General features: G+C 61.6%; 1 protein-coding gene across 1 annotated transcript in view; it reads left to right on the top strand.

Annotated features, from left to right (window-relative positions):
• The window catches only part of CUX2 (cut like homeobox 2), a 254,319-nt gene extending 239,409 nt beyond the window's left edge, over window positions 1-14,910 (top strand). The window contains 7 exon segments of the mRNA XM_062182840.1: window positions 727-976; window positions 978-1,506; window positions 1,990-2,149; window positions 7,662-7,931; window positions 9,789-9,977; window positions 10,820-11,093; window positions 12,171-14,910. Of these exon segments, the coding sequence (XP_062038824.1) occupies window positions 727-976; window positions 978-1,506; window positions 1,990-2,149; window positions 7,662-7,931; window positions 9,789-9,977; window positions 10,820-11,093; window positions 12,171-12,972 (2,474 nt within the window). The 3' untranslated portion in view covers window positions 12,973-14,910.
• The last annotated feature ends 527 nt before the right edge of the window (window positions 14,911-15,437 follow it).

Here is a 15,437-nt window from a genome sequence, read left to right on the forward strand (position 1 = left end):
TGTGGAGACCTGGATGCAGCCCCAGCTCCTGGCTTCAGCCTGGCCCAGCTCTGGCATCTGCGGCCATTTGGGGAGTGAACCAGTAGATGGGAGCCCTCTCTCTCTCTCTCTCTCTCTCCTTCCCCCCACCCCATAACTCTGCCTTTCAAATAAATAAATAAATCCTTTTAAAAAAGAAAGAAAGAAAGAACCTCACACCCGCGCGGGTTGGGATGCCTGGGTCTGATGACTTCCTGTGTGACACCCTGGGAGATAGCAGGTGACACACACTCCACGCAGGAGGCCCAGGTGGAGTTCCCAGTGCCCTGCTTCGGCCCCACCAGGTCCCAGCCCAGCCGTCGCGGGCTTTGGGGACTGAACAGGAGGATGGGAGCCCACGTGCTCTCCCTCGCTCTCCTTCCTAAGTTAAAAAGAAAAAAATGACCACGCAGATGTTGGCGCAGGTGGCATCTTGTTGGCTGCCATGTTGCATTCCGTTGTGTGAGCGCACCCCCTTGCCGGGCGCGTGTGGGCTCACGCCGCCATTCGGCTGGCTTCCTTCTGTCCTTGTCCTTGGCCATCTGTGTGGCCGGGTGATGGCACCTGGAAAAGATGCGTCTCTTTTGTACGTTAATGACCGCCACAGAACGCCCTTCCCTGGAGCTGGTTTTCAGCCCCAGGGCGGGGCACTGGCCGCTGTGGCTGCCCACCCGTGGGCCTCTGGCCACCCTGTCCTCCTCCCCACAGGTGAGCCCAAGAACCCGGCAGCCCTGCCGAGCGTCCCCAATGGCACGGCCGCCACCAGCACCTCAGAAGACGCCATCAAGAACATCCTGGAGCAGGCGCGCCGTGAGATGCAGGCCCAGCAGCAGGCCCTGCTGGAGATGGAGGCGGCCCCCCGGGGCCGCCCCGGGCCTCCCTCGCCCCCAGAGCGGCCCTCGCTGGGCGCCGTGAGCCAGAACGGGGCCCCAGCCTACGTGAAGCAGGAGGACAGCGGTGGCGGGGGGCCCCAGCGGCAGCGCGGGGCCGGCGGCACTCCCGGTGCTGTCCCCGGCCGCCTTCGTGCAGAGTATCATCCGCAAGGTCAAGTCCGAGATCGGGGACGCCGGCTACTTCGACCAGCACTGGGCCTCGGACCGCGGCCTGCTCAGCCGCCCCTACGCCTCCGTCTCACCCTCGCTCTCCTCCTCCTCCTCCAGCTACTCCGGCCAGCCCAACGGGCGGGCCTGGCCCCGTGGGGACGAGGGGACCGCGTCCCCTGAGGACGAGGCTACGGCGGGCGAGGACGAGCCCCCCAGGGTGGGCGAGCTCAAGGCCGAGGGGGCCGTGGCCGAGGCGGGCGGCGGCGGGCGGCTGGCCTACTACCCGGCCTACGTGCCGCGCACCCTCAAGCCCACCGTGCCGCCCTTGACCCCTGAGCAGTACGAGCTGTACATGTACCGCGAGGTGGACACGCTGGAGCTGACGCGCCAGGTCAAGGAGAAGCTGGCCAAGAACGGCATCTGCCAGCGGATCTTCGGGGAGAAGGTGAAGGCCCTGGATGGGCAGGGGTGGGGGTGCCGGGACCCTGCCCCGGGATCTGCAGAGCTGGGAAGCACGGCCCCCAGGCCCCAGGCCCCGCCCATTGGGCAGTTCCATGCCTGCTGAAAGCAGGAGGGGCTTCCTCCCTGGTCAGTGAAGAGCGCTCCCCTCCTCTGCTCCAGGGCCCTCCAAGCCTCCTGGTTCAGCCACTAAGGGGCTGAGCCCAGCCTGGGGTCTCCCGCTGACGGCTCTTGTGGTATCAACTCTGCCCTTAGCAGAGGGGCAGCCAGAGAACCAGGCAAGCTCCGAGGAGGGGCTAGTAACTAGTGGGAGGCGCAGGAAGGCTTCCTGGAGGAGGGGGCACTCAAGGTCCTTCCCGTGTCAGGATATCAGGAAGGGTGCACAGCGGGGATATGATGGGCCCTGTGGGGCGGGAGGCCTGGTGTCCCTGAGGCCCACTGACAGCTGGCCTACCCCGCCCACCCACAGGTGCTGGGCCTGTCGCAGGGCAGCGTGAGTGACATGCTGTCACGGCCCAAGCCGTGGAGCAAGCTGACGCAGAAGGGGCGTGAGCCCTTCATCCGCATGCAGCTGTGGCTCTCGGACCAGCTGGGCCAGGCCGTGGGCCAGCAGCCCAGCGCCTCCCAGGGTGAGTACCTCCAGAGTGGGGGGCCGCACCCCAGAACTGCACAGAGCCCTCGGTCTCCCCGGCTGTGCAGGGGCCCGTGCGGCCGGCTGCCCGGGCTCTCCCCAGCCATCTGGCTCCCCACTACCCTCCTCCACCCGCCCGGGGGACTTCTGAATCCCTGGCTGCAGGCTGGGGCCACGGTTTGAAAGCCCCAGGCAGCACCGGGCCTCCAGCCGGAGGAGGAAGCACCTTCCCGGGGAGTCCCACCCTCTGCCTCCTGCCTGCACCCCAGAATCCTTCCTCACCAGGGCCATGGGCAGCCGTTAGCCAGCCATTAGCGATGGCCCAGGCGGGGTAGGGTCTACAGCTCAGAGGGTAACGACCCGTGAGCGCCCCCAGGCCCACACAGCCTCCCTGCCCTCCTGCCGAGCCCAGAGAGCAGCAAAGAAGGAAAGGCCGCGCTGCCCAGTGCCGGTGCCTGAGCTGCCTCAGTTTCCCCATCTGTAAAGTGGGGATAGGTGCCACGAAGCCACTTCCCAGGTTCACAGAACCCTCCAGGAATGCGGCTCAGAAACCAAGTCAGGTGCAGACACCCGAGTCCCGCGTTGGCTTTCGGAGGCAGCGGCCAGGCCGCGAGACACACCTTTACACACGCGTTCACGCGCAGTGCCATGCGCTGTCCTGGGAGAGCGGCCGCAGGCCCGGGGGGGAGGACATTGGCCGGATCTGCTCCTCTTCCCTTCCTTCCGAACAGGAAGGGACGTTTGGAGGACGAAGCCTTTGCGCCTGTGAGGGTGACGGGCGTGGGAGGGAAAGAAGAACTTGGACTTGCCGTCCCGTGTCTTTCTGTGTGTCTGAGATATTTCACGAACGTCGCGTTCTGCAGCGTGAGGTCGCTGTGAGGGCCCAGGGCAGCATTGTAGTGACGGTGCCCACTCCATGGCCGCCGCGCCCGCTTGTCGGCCTCATCCACGTCCACCAGAGGGAGCCCCTGTACTGATGAGATGACCCAGGGCCGAGGAGGTGGTGAGTGCTGGGAGGTGGCTGTGCTGAGCCTGCGGGCACTCCCGGCTGCTCTGTCCCCAGCCCAGAGCCCTCCTGTGAGCAGGTGCCCGTCCCGATGGGTTGGGTTGGGTTTCCGTGGACTCGCCGTTGTGGTAAAGTTCTCAGAACTTTTGCCATTTTCACCATCGTTAAAGTGCACGTTTCCATGCACATCCAACATCGTGACCGCCCAGCCAGACACCCTAGACCCACTAGGCAGGCATCGCCCATGCTCCCCGCCCCGCCGTTCCTGTGGGTCTGCCTGCCCTGGGCACCTCGCACCCACGCGCCCACACTGCGGCTGGCCTCCCATGCCTGGCTTCCGGCTTGGCATTGCACGTCCAGGGCTCACCCGGTCTGTGTCGAGTTTCGGAACTGTGTCCCTCCCCTGGCTGCCTCTGCTTCGGATAGGCGCGTCTCGGTTGTATCGAGTAACGCCGTAAACCGTGTGTGCCTCGCTCTTGGGCCGCTGTTTTCAGTCGTGTGGGGCACGGGTCTGTCCTAGGTACAGGGCCGCTCTCTGCCCCCACATCCTCACGGGCACAGCCCCTCCCGCTTCTGCTCCGGCCGTCCCGGGGATGTGAGTGACGTGGTCTCTCCCCGAAGTTTTCGTTCGCTTGAGTTTCTCGCTGGTTTTGGTTTCTTGCAAAACTCCCCTGTTGTGGAAGGATTTGGGTGCAGGCAGGACAGAGCGAAGCCAAGAAGAGCAGGTGTCGTGTTCCAGGTGGGAGGGCTGTGGGCAAAGATGATGATGGTGCACACTTCATCCGCCCTGTCCCATGGCAGGGATCCAGTGCCCAGGTGCACGGCATCAGGACCTTCAGGAGAGCGTAGGGCCGATGCCACCCTGTCCACAGCCCGGGGGCCTGGCAGCAGGAGGATGGACCCCCCCCTCAGAGTCCCCATGCTCTGGCTGCGGGGTGGGTGCAGAGACCTGGCCAGTCCCTGCACACTGGCCACTGGGCCTCTCTCATTCAGGGAGTTGAGGTGAGGCAGCTGCCAGGGAGGGGTGTACTGAGCACCCGGCCCGTGCCAGCTGCCTGCCGCAGACCCAGCCTCGCGAGCCACGCCCACTCCGGAAGGGAAGCGTCAGAGCTGGCAAGCCCCTCTCCAGCTCCCCCCGCCACCCTCTCTCTGCCCCCCCCCCATCTGTGACCACCAACCTTCTGCCCAGGGCAGGGGGCTTCCCAGGACATAGGACTTCCTGTCCTAGAACAGCCTGGCAAACGGGGTCCAGTTGGTACCTGCTGTCCCCAGCCTGGGCCGAGGGGCCCTGTCACTGCCCCGTCCCAGGCCACCTGGCTGTTCACACCTGGCCTCCCGGGTCCTCCTGCTGCACATGACGTCAGAATCTTCCAGAAGTGCTTCTGGTCCTCGGAGTCGCAGCAGTCAGAGGGGCCTGGAGCTGGGGGCTTGAGGAGGCCCTGGGGTGGGCGTGGGGGGTGGGGTGGGACGCTGCTGGTTGTTCCCTGCTCACCCTCTGGGTTTATCCCCCCATCCTCATCCCATCGCTCCCAGGCTGAACCCGGCCCTGAGGGAGTCGGGGGGAGGGGTGCAGGTGGTTCCTGGGCCCTAGAAGTCCCCCGCAGTGGGCTCCCTACACTGCTAGTCCTGGACAGCCCCTCCCCGCCAGCTCAGCACGCCCTGGCCACAAAGCTCCAGTGTCTCCTGGAAGGCCAGGGTCAGCTTGGTTGGGGGCAGGGGGCAGAGTTCCGGGACCCCAGGTATGGGCTGCCGTACCCCCACACGGTGCTGCATGCAGGAACTTGGGGCTCTTCCTCGTCCCTTTCAGGGGTGCGCAAGGGTCCTGGCCAGAACGCACACCGTCAGCAGTTATCTGCCTAGCATCTCCACCGCCTGACGCCCAGGGATCCTTGAGGCCGACAGGCCGTCCTCACTCTCGAGGGCTCGCGGTCATGGGCAAGAGGATCATGCCGGTGTAGGCAGCCCTGCGCTTAGGACCCAGCTCGGCCGCTGGCCCCGTGTGGCCCCGACACCTGGCTGACCTGGCCGAGCCTCAGCTCCCTCTATGATGAGGCAGTGCGGGAGGTCGTGGGGTCAGGCCCGCAGCACGCTGGGCACGGGTGTGGTAGGTGCTCGGTGATCTGTCCCTGTTGTCATCCGTAAGGGAGTGGTCTGGCCCCAGCACGTGTGAGGTGTGACGGTGCGTGGCCAAGTTGGGTGAGGCACGGTGGGCTGGGTCTTGACAGACATGTAGGAGTATAGGTTAGGCGGGAGACCTGTAAAGTGGCCGGACCTCTGTGGCGTGGAGCGGGAGAGACCTGTGGCAGGTGGGCGGGGCTGAGAGAGCGGGGCTGTGATCACCAGGCCAGGAGGCAGCCGTTTCTGTGCGGGGCGCGGGGGGAGCCCTGGCAGTTCTAGAGCCTGCGCGTGATCTGATCCGGAGCACTCCACTGACCTCCCACAGGGAAGGAGGCGCCTTGGGGGAGGGTGGGGCAGCCTAGCTGGTGCTCCTCCCCTCCCCGGCTTCCTGTGCCGATTCCAGCAGCCGTCCAGCAGGTGGAAGCTGCGTGCCCTGCAGTAGAGGTGCGGGTGCCAGGTTGCTGGTGTTCTGGAGCCCCCACCGTGTTCCCGCCCCATTAGGTCGCAGCCCCTGCCCTGGATGGCTGGCATGAGGCTCAGATCGCCCGGGAGAGCCCAGTGCTTGACTCCCACACCTCGGGAGGTGCAGGTGACCCCGCTAGTCCCCTCAGTCCCCACAGAGGCCACGAAACACCCAGCGCTTCCCTCGCAGGGACCCTCGCGGAGGCTCGGCCAGCTCATCTCACTTAACTGCCCTCCCTACTGGCTCGGCTAATGCATGTTGAGAACATGGTTCAAAAAAAAACACCTCACCTTTCCACGTGGCCATGTGCGTGGGCCGTCTTTCCGTGGTATCTTGGCTGCCATGGGAACGCCGCACACTGTTATCTCCCGCGTTTGGGCTTGTGCATTGTTATTGGCCCTTTTTTTTTTTTTTTAAGATTTTTTTTTTTTTTTGACAGGCAGAGTTAGACAGTGAGAGAGAGAGACAGAGAGAAAGGTCTTCCTTCCATTGGTTCACCCCTCAAATGGCCACTACGGCTGGTGCACTGCACCGATCTGAAGCCAGAAGCCGGGTGCTTCCTCCTGGTCCCCCATGGGGTGCAGGGCCCAAGCACTTGGGCCATCCTCCACTGCATTCCCGGGCCACAGCAGAGAGCTAGACTGGAAGAGGAGCAACCGGGACAGAATCCGGCACTTCAACCAGGACTAGAACCCGGGGTGCCGGCGCCGCAAGGCGGAGGATTAGTCAAGTGAGCCGTGGCGCCGGCCTAAGGATATTTTTTATTTATTTTTTGAAAGGCAGAGACAGAGAGGTCTTCTATCCTGTGGTTCACTCCCCAGATGGCCACACCAGCCGGGCTGGGCTAGGCCGAAGCCAGGAGCTTCACCTGAGTCTCCCGGGGGCACCCGAGTATGGGGGCCTCTCCTGCTGCCCCCCAGCCGTGTTAGCTGGCAGCTGGGTCAGAAGCAGAGGAGCAGGGACTCCGGCCGGCGCTCTGTGCCGGGACACTGGCGCTGCCGAAGGCTGCTCAACCTGCTGCGCGTGGTGCTGGCCCCGGTGGGCTTTTTCTTCTTGCTATGATTGCTTAACTTTGCATTTTGCTGGGATTTCTGATTTACAGAACAAACGAACCATGGAACAGTGAACTCCCTGTGAGTCACCAGTTACTTTGCCACGTCTGTGCACCGTGACGTTATGGTCCCTCAGCCCTAAATGCTCCCGCGGGGATCTCCCAGGGACACAAGGCTTTGAGAGGGGAGCTGTTGGCACAGCGGCCAAACAGCCACTTAGGACACCCACATCCCGTGTCACAGGGCCTGCTCCAGTTCTCAGCTCCACTTCCGATTCCAGCTTCCTGCTGGCGCACCCTGGAGACAGCGTGTGACTCAGTACTTGGTTTCCTGCCACCCAGGCAGGAGACCCAGGGTTAATTCCAGGCTCCCAGTTCAGCCTGGCTGTCGCAGGCATTGGGGTGGGGTGGGGGAACCGCAGAGGAAGGAACAGCCTGTGTCGCTTCTGCCTCTGTCTCTGTCTTTCCCCACCACTCACTTTCAAATGTAATGAAAATAAATGACGTTTGCCAGCGATGCTGCACACCTGTGTACCCTCCATCTTCACTCACGTTTCTTCAGTTGTCCTGGTAATACTGTGTGTGTGTGTCTGTGTGTGTGTGTGTGTGTGTGAGAGAGAGAGAGAGAGAGAGAGAGAGAGATTCATGCATGAAGTGCCTTGCGGTGGAGACACACAGAGACTTGGTGAACGTCCTTTTCACCATCAACCTTCCATGCAACGGCTTGGTGTCCAGGCTGGTCCGTTCCTGAGATGTTGGCTGTGGTGGCCGCAGAATGGGTGGTCACCAGCGCGTGGCTCTGACAGGCCAGCCGCCCTGACTGTGAGCGTCCATACCAGCTTGCAGTGACCTCTGTCTCTCTGTGCCCACAGCCAGCCCCACGGAGCCACGGTCCTCCCCATCACCACCTCCTAGTCCTGCTGAGCCTGAGAAGAGCTCCCAGGAGCCCTTGAGCCTGTCGCTGGAGAGCAGCAAGGAGAACCAGCAGCCAGAGGGCCGCGCCGGCGCCTCCGCCGGCGGGAAGATGTACTCGGGCAGCCAGGCCACAGGCGGCATCCAGGAGATGGTGGCCATGTCCCCCGAGCTGGACACCTACTCCATCACCAAGAGGGTCAAGGAGGTCCTCACAGACAACAACCTAGGTACGGGGGGCAGAACCGGGGACGGCCTCCTGCCCTGGCGGCTTCTGCCTGCCTCGAGCAGGGCAGCCTCAGATCCCAGCTGAAGGTGCTGTCAGCCTCCATGGCATGGACTGCCCTGCCTCCCCAAGTGGGCGGAAGAGAGTGGACGTGGGTGTGAATTACCTGCACTCCTGTGCCCGCAGTGCCCACAGCTTCCTGGCAGGAGGCCTAGGGATGCGACAGCCAGTGCCACGCACAAGCCCCAGCTCGCCCAGGGCATGGCAGAGCAGTCTTCTAGGACCCCTCCACTGCTTGGGTCGCAGACTCCTCTGAGTCTTAGATGCAGGTTAGGGCCCCCCCCCAGAAGGATCCATGCAAACTCCAAAGTTTTCCCTAGAACGTCTGTCATCAAAATAAGACATACTCATTGTTTTATTTTTATTTTTTCCTAAATATCTTTTATCTTTTATTTTTTATTTAATGAACGCGTTTTTTCAAAGATACAACTTTAAGAATACACTGGTTCTTTCCCCCATACCCACCCTCCCCCCGCCCCGACTCCCATCTCACCTCCCTCTCCCTCTCCCATCTCCTTCTTCATTGTGGTTCATTTTTAGTTTGACTTTATATAGAGGACCAACTCCATGCTAAGCTTAGACTTCAACAGTTTTCACCCCTGCACACACACAACAAAATTTGCTGTTGATTCTCATAGTACACTCATTAGGGACGGAGGTCCTACATGGGGAGTAAGTGCACAGTGACCTCTGTTGTTCCTTTAACAATTAACACTCCTATCTATGATGTCAGTGATCACCCAAGGCTCCTGCCATGGGCTACCACGGCTATGGAAGCCCTCTGTGACCATGGACGCCATCGGTATTTGGACACGGCCATAAGCAAAGTGGAAGTTCTCTCTCCCTTCATAGAAGAGTGTCTCCTCCTTTGATGGCCCTTTCTTTCCACTGAGGTCTCACAGGGATCCTCTGTGTAGGATATTTTTTGCCACAGATTCTTGGCTTTCCATGCCTGAGATGCTCTCACAGGCCTTTCAGCCAGACCAGGAAGCCTCAAGGGTTGATTCTGAGGTCAGAGATACTCATTGTTTTAAAATACCAAACAGTATAGGGGGAAAAATTAGTTAAAAAAATAAGGAAATAGCACCCAGCCTCTGAATCACACTCCTTCTGTTTCTCCAACACTTTCTGAACACACACGAGAATGTGCGTACACCTCGTCTCGTCTCTTTTCTGTGTGATGAAATCGTGCCCCCCTTGTCTTGCACCTTGCATTTGAAACCTGAGTGCTGTTTTGTGGCTGCCGTTCCCAGTTAGAAGATTTCAATGCTCACATGTCTTTTACACTGTTGCAAATGTTTCAGGCCATGGATGCACCTGTTTTTTCACCCAGCTGATGGGTATTTTTTTTGTTTCCAGTTTCCCACTGCCTTTAAAAATACATATGCATCTTTGTGCACTGGGGCAGGTGTCGCCGTTGGGTAAATGCCTGGCAGCAGAATTGCCAGTCAGAGGACATGCACACTGAAAATCCGGACGGACTCTGTAAATTGTCCTCTACGAGATGATGCAAAGTCGCACACATGAAGTTTGCAGGCAATTTCAGGAATCCCCTGGGAATGAAGAACCCACTTTTGTTAGTCACTGTCTCGTGTTACTCCCCCCAGCGTCTCTTGTGTGGAAAGGTCCATGTCGGCCCCATGGCGAGTGTGGGTTCCCCCATGTCTCTGGCCCCCAGCCAGAGGCAGTGGAGAGTGCCCTGAGCCCACCCCGGGGTCTCCGGCTTGTTCGTTGTCTCTCCTGGGCATGGGCTTCTCTGCCCAGCCTGGGGTGACAGGTCACCCTCCTCCCTTGTCCCCAGGGCAGCGGCTGTTTGGGGAGAGCATCCTAGGCCTAACACAGGGCTCCGTGTCTGACCTGCTGTCGCGGCCCAAACCCTGGCACAAGCTGAGCCTGAAGGGGCGGGAGCCCTTTGTCCGTATGCAGCTGTGGCTCAGTGACCCCCACAACGTGGAGAAGCTGAGGGACATGAAGAAGCTGGAGAAGAAAGGTAGGACTGGGCCGAGGGTGGGCCCAGCTCTGGGTGCATCCTCACAGTGTCCCCTTGGAGCGAAACCTAGGTGTGACTCAGCCACAGGGCCTCAGCCGTGCGTTCTCTGCCGGGCACGGCACTGCGTGCACAACAGTCCAGCCAGAGCCGCTTGGAACTTCTGCCTTGCCTGCCTCGGGAGTGCAGCCCTGCCTCTCGCTTCCCTCCTGCGACCCCACAGCCCCCGCGGCACCCTCCACAAGCACTGCCTCCCTGCAGGCCCCGGCTCCTGTCACATCCCTCACCCCTCTCTGCAGGGCAGGGCGCACACTGACCTGGCTCACAGGCTGCCTGGTGGCTGTGGGCAGGAGGTTGCTCGTTCTCAGCCACATCCTCCTCGGGTCCCTGGTAGAGGACGCGGCCCGGAGCGCCTCTGAGTGAGGGAAGCGCGGGGCCAGGCCGGGAGCTCAGAGAGGAGGAAAGCTGGACAGGTGTCCCCCAGCGCCAGGGCAGCTCCTGTGCACCGAGGCGAAGCCAGGCTGTGAGGAGTGCCTGGGGCAGGGCCAAGATGGCCCTGGCCGGCGGCATTGCCTGAGGATCGAGTGAGATCCTGATCCCCTCCCTCCTCCGTGCTGCGGTGACCTGTGTCCTTCATTCTGACCACGGAGGGTCAGGGTGCTTCTGAGGTCGTGGCTTCAAGCCCTTTGGTTCATGCCCTTTGGTGTCCTGCACACAGCAGTGGCTGCTTTGCCATCACCACGCCCTCCGTGTGTTCCCCCCGGGAGTGGGTGGCCCAGGGCAGGAGCCGGCGCGGGGCCGCGTCCTGCCTGCTCTCAGCTGCCGCCTCCTTCCCTCCGGCCCAGCCTACCTGAAGCGCCGCTACGGCCTGGTCAGCACGGGCTCGGACAGCGAGTCACCCGCCGCGCGCTCCGAGTGCCCCAGCCCCTGCCTGCAGCCCCAGGACGTGAGCCTGCTGCAGATGAAGAAGCCGCGCGTGGTGCTGGCGCCCGAGGAGAAGGAGGCGCTGCGCAGGGCCTACCAGCTGGAGCCCTACCCCTCGCAGCAGACCATTGAGCTGCTCTCCTTCCAGCTCAACCTCAAGACCAACACCGTCATCAACTGGTTCCACAACTACAGGTGGGCCCGGGCGGCAGCCCTGCGCCAACCCCAGCCCGGGCAGACGTGGCCGGAGCAGGCTAAGGGCTGTGGGGGGCACCTGCTGGGTTAGCAGGGAGGTTCCCCTTCAGTGGCTGCCTCCCCACGGCCCAGCCCTCGTCCGGGCAGCCACTGGCCTGCAGTGTGGTGCCAGGGCTGGCTCTGTGCTGGTTGAGGGGATCCCTGAGGAGACAGCCTCATGGGGGTGGGGCAGGGAGCCCCCACCAGCTTCCCAGGCAGGGAGGAGGAGAAAGAGGAGCACTTTGCCTAGAGCTCTGGCCGTGTGGCCGCGGGTGGGGCCCTGGGGCTGTGGGATGTCCGGGGAGGGCCCCCATAGCTGCCCCAGTGCCGGAGTGTGGTCAGTTGGAGCGGACTGCGGGAAACACTGCCTGAGGCCTGGCCCAGACCCAGGCCTGCCACACGGCGGGCGGCAGCCCCTGCCTCGCCCTTCCCCTCCTGGGGGTGTGGTCCTCTCCCCTCTCGTGCCCCCCAGGAACTGAGCTCTCCATCATTACCCAGCATGTTGATTCAACAAGCATTTGTGATGGACACCCACTGAGCCAGGGGCCAGAGATACAGGGTTCAGGGCCAACGTCCCCACCCCAAGCAGCCTGCAGTCCCGTCCCAGAGCACGGCAGTGCTGTCAGATGGGAAGGAGCTTAGAGAGAGAGGAATTCGCCCTTTGCTTCCAGAGGGGAGACCTCGTGGAAGAGGTGGTGTTGGGCTTGGTTTTGAAGGTCAAGTAGGAGTCTGCACCAAGGACAGAGAGAATGCTGCTCTCGAGAGAAGTAAGTCTCGGAGCCTACCAATTACAGAAGAATGTGGGATTTGGCCAAACGTTTGGTGAGCACCAGACACCACGGAAAATGCAGCAAAGCCCCTACCCCAGTGTCTGTGGGCTCTGCCCCTGTTCCTGTTGGTGCAGGCCATGGGTAAACACCACAAAGAAAACACCAGGAGCCCCTCCTTAGCTTTGGGAGTCCCCCCGGGCAGTGGGCGGGGTCATCGAGTCCAGGGTCAGAGGGTTCCAGCCCAGGCTCACAGCCGTCTCTGCCCCAGGTCCCGGATGCGCCGGGAGATGTTGGTGGAGGGGACCCAAGACGAGCCAGACCTCGACCCAAGCGGGGGTCCCAGCATCCTCCCGCCAGGCCACTCCCACCCAGACCCCACCCCACAGAGCCCCGACTCTGAGGCCGAGGACCAGAAGCCAACCGTGAAGGAACTGGAGCTTCCAGAGGGCTCCGAGGAGAGCGTCACAGCCCTGGGAAGCCAGGACAAGGTGCACGTGGTGATCAAGCAGGAACAAGTGGAGGAGGATGTGGAGGGAGGGACGAGCCACCCACTCCTGGATGCAGGGGAGCCGGACCACGACCAGTGTGCCCCCCGAGAGGAGCGTTCCGGTCCCCCGGGGAATGACGGACTCCCAGGAGTGGCCTCAGGGCCCCTCCTTCCAGGTGCCACCATTCCAGACTGCCCCTCACAACACCCGCCGCGGGAGGCCGAGGCTGGGGAGCGGCCACACTCAGACCCTCTGAGCTTTAAGTCAGCCTCAGAGTCCTCACGCTGCAGCCTGGAGGTGTCGCTGAACTCGCCCTCGGCTGCCTCCTCGCCAGGCCTTATGATGTCTGTGTCGCCTGTCCCCTCCTCCTCAGCCCCCATCTCCCCATCCCCACCTGGCGCCCCCCCCGCCAAAGTGCCGAGTGCCAGCCCCACTGCCGACACAACTGGAGCCTTGCACCCCAGCGCCAAGGTGAACCCCAATCTGCAGCGGCGGCATGAGAAGATGGCCAACCTGAACAGCATCATCTACCGGCTGGAGAGGGCCGCCAATCGGGAGGAGGCCCTGGAGTGGGAGTTCTGAAGGCAGGGCAGGGGGCGGGACGCCTTGGGGGCCAGCTTCCTTCTCTCCCTCCCACACCCGCTCAGGGCAGGGTGGGGAGGGACAGACTCAGCCATCCATGTGTGGACAGCGATGTTAGGCCGTTTACGTTTTTTGTTGTATCCTGGTTCCATGAAGTTGGCAGTGAGCCAGCGGGGCAAATGCCATTGCCACCTCTTCTCAGCACCATCGGCCCAGGAGGCACCGGGGGTCCCACCCCTCTTCTCCCCCTCACCCCTCCGAGGAGACAGAAGCAAAATGGCACCACGTTTTCACCTGAAAACTCCAAACTCTTTTAGAAAAATAAATAAATATTTATAGACCTCTTTTAGATATTTTAATAAAGGATCCTTTGGAATTTATTCCCAGCCGATGCTGTTTTGATATTACACAGAGTTATAAAATCAGGATGCTGTCACAACTGTTGCGAAGTCTACACTGAAGTTGTGTCGCTTTTGCCACAAGATGAGATTAAAAGAAGACAATTGCTCAAAGCCATCACAAGACACTAAGAGACTGACCAGCGCCTTGCTAGCCTTGGCACTGCGATTCCTCCCCACACCTGTCTGTGAGACACAGCGCGATGCTGCTGCCCTGCCGGAAAGTCCGAAAGACTCTAAACGAAGGCCACAGAGCCGTCGGGGATGTGCTCCTGCAGCCCTGGTGACACAGAGCGTCCCGTGCTGACGCAGACACTGTAAACGTCCCGTCCAAGACGCGGCGCGGCACGAGAACTGCTTACACTCCGAGGGAGCGCCCGCGGCCACGGCCGTCTGAAGACGAGAAGTGTTTCCAGACCTTTCAGAAAGCTGGCATGGGGCCAGGCGCTCGGAGCGTGGTCCCAGAGCCACAGTGACCCCATGCCCCAGCCTGGGACGCGTCCCCCTGGTCTGACGTAGGCACTCCCAAGCGAGACTGTGGCCGCCCCTCGCCTGCTCCGTGCTTTCAGAAAATGACGGTGTTGGTCACTCCACGAGCACTGAGGCCTAGCAACCAGCACCAAAACGGCGACGACGCTTCGAAGTCGAGAGCCCGCGTGCCCCTCCCCCGCCTTCCCTCCCCAGCTGCCCCTGGGGCCGGGCCAGGTAGCAGCAGCACGCTCCGTCCCGGGCTCTGAGCCACCCCTGCCTTCCACTGCATGACCCGCCGGGCAGCCGGGACCGGACCCCCTCCCGGCAGGAGGAGCCCCTCCCCAGCAGCCCGGTCTCCGGTTTGGATGGAGCGGCCGCCCCATTGGCTGCCGAGTCTGTCACTCTCTTGCTTTTGTTTCTTTTCCTTTCTCAAACTCTGTGGGAAGACTGACTTGGGCGACTCCCAAGAATATCCATGGAGAGGTGACCGTGACCGGTGCCAGTGCAGTGCCGGGGGGCTGGGGGGAGCCGATGGAGGCGAGGTGGCCGGAGGGGGACAGGTGAGGACCGTTGCAGAAGTTCCAGCTCACACACCCAGCCCAGGCCGCAGTCTCCATGCCGAACAGCCGGCAAGAACCCTGCAGGAGAACCTCCTCCCTTCACCCAGGCTATGCATTGAAGAGTTTTCCACTGTCTACATTTTTATCCAGATGAAGGTATTTTTATATTTTGACAATAGAAAACAGTGGCCAATTCTCGGAGTAGTCAAATCTGGAACAAGTGAGACACCACCGCCCTGGTAACAATTAGGACACGCGTGGGGGGACCAGCACTTGTTATTCCCAAAACCAACACGACGTCGCGATCCAGGCCGGCCACGCTGACTCGGGTTCCGCGAGCCCTGCGTCTGGCCTCAGTGGGACGGGATTTGCCGCAGCACTCGGCCCGGGCTCCGGAACACGCAGATCCTGTTCTGCCTGAAGCTCACGGACCCCCAAAGAGCCTGGTCAGGTTCTCGTCCCGAAACAGTCAGAGAGCAAAAACCCACACCAAACCATTTCTATGAGAGATTGATGAACTTTGTTTAAAATTAAAAAAAAAAAAACAAGGAACGCGTTCTGTCAACGAGTCGCTAAATACAGAATTGTATACTAGCCCGCTGTCTCGTTTCTTTGTCCCAGGGCCGGGGTGCAAGCTGGGTGTTCCACAATGTGTTCATTTTTTATTGGAGTGCGAGCGAGCTCCCATGCGCTGGTTCACTGTGGCCACGCCTGGACCGGGGCCGGAGCCAGGGGCCCGTGGCAGGGACCCAACTCCTGGAGCCATCACCTGCTGCCTCTGAGGTCTTCGGAGCTGGGACTCGAACCCTTACAGCCCACCGTGGGGCTCAATGGCCACTCACAAAATGCACTGGGTTTTGAGTTTGCCAGTTCTAAGACACAGGGCGTGTCCCAGAAAAACCACACTGACCACTTCTCTTGACAGCCATAGGCGCGGCCACAGCAGGCGGAGGGCACAGTCCGTGACCGACCCGGGCCCCATGGCTCCACATCGGTGGCCCCAGGCCACTGAGCCCAGCCAGGGTACAAGTTGTGC

This window comes from Lepus europaeus, chromosome 23 (genome assembly GCF_033115175.1).
Source record: "Lepus europaeus isolate LE1 chromosome 23, mLepTim1.pri, whole genome shotgun sequence".
Classification (NCBI taxonomy): Eukaryota; Metazoa; Chordata; class Mammalia; order Lagomorpha; family Leporidae; genus Lepus; species Lepus europaeus.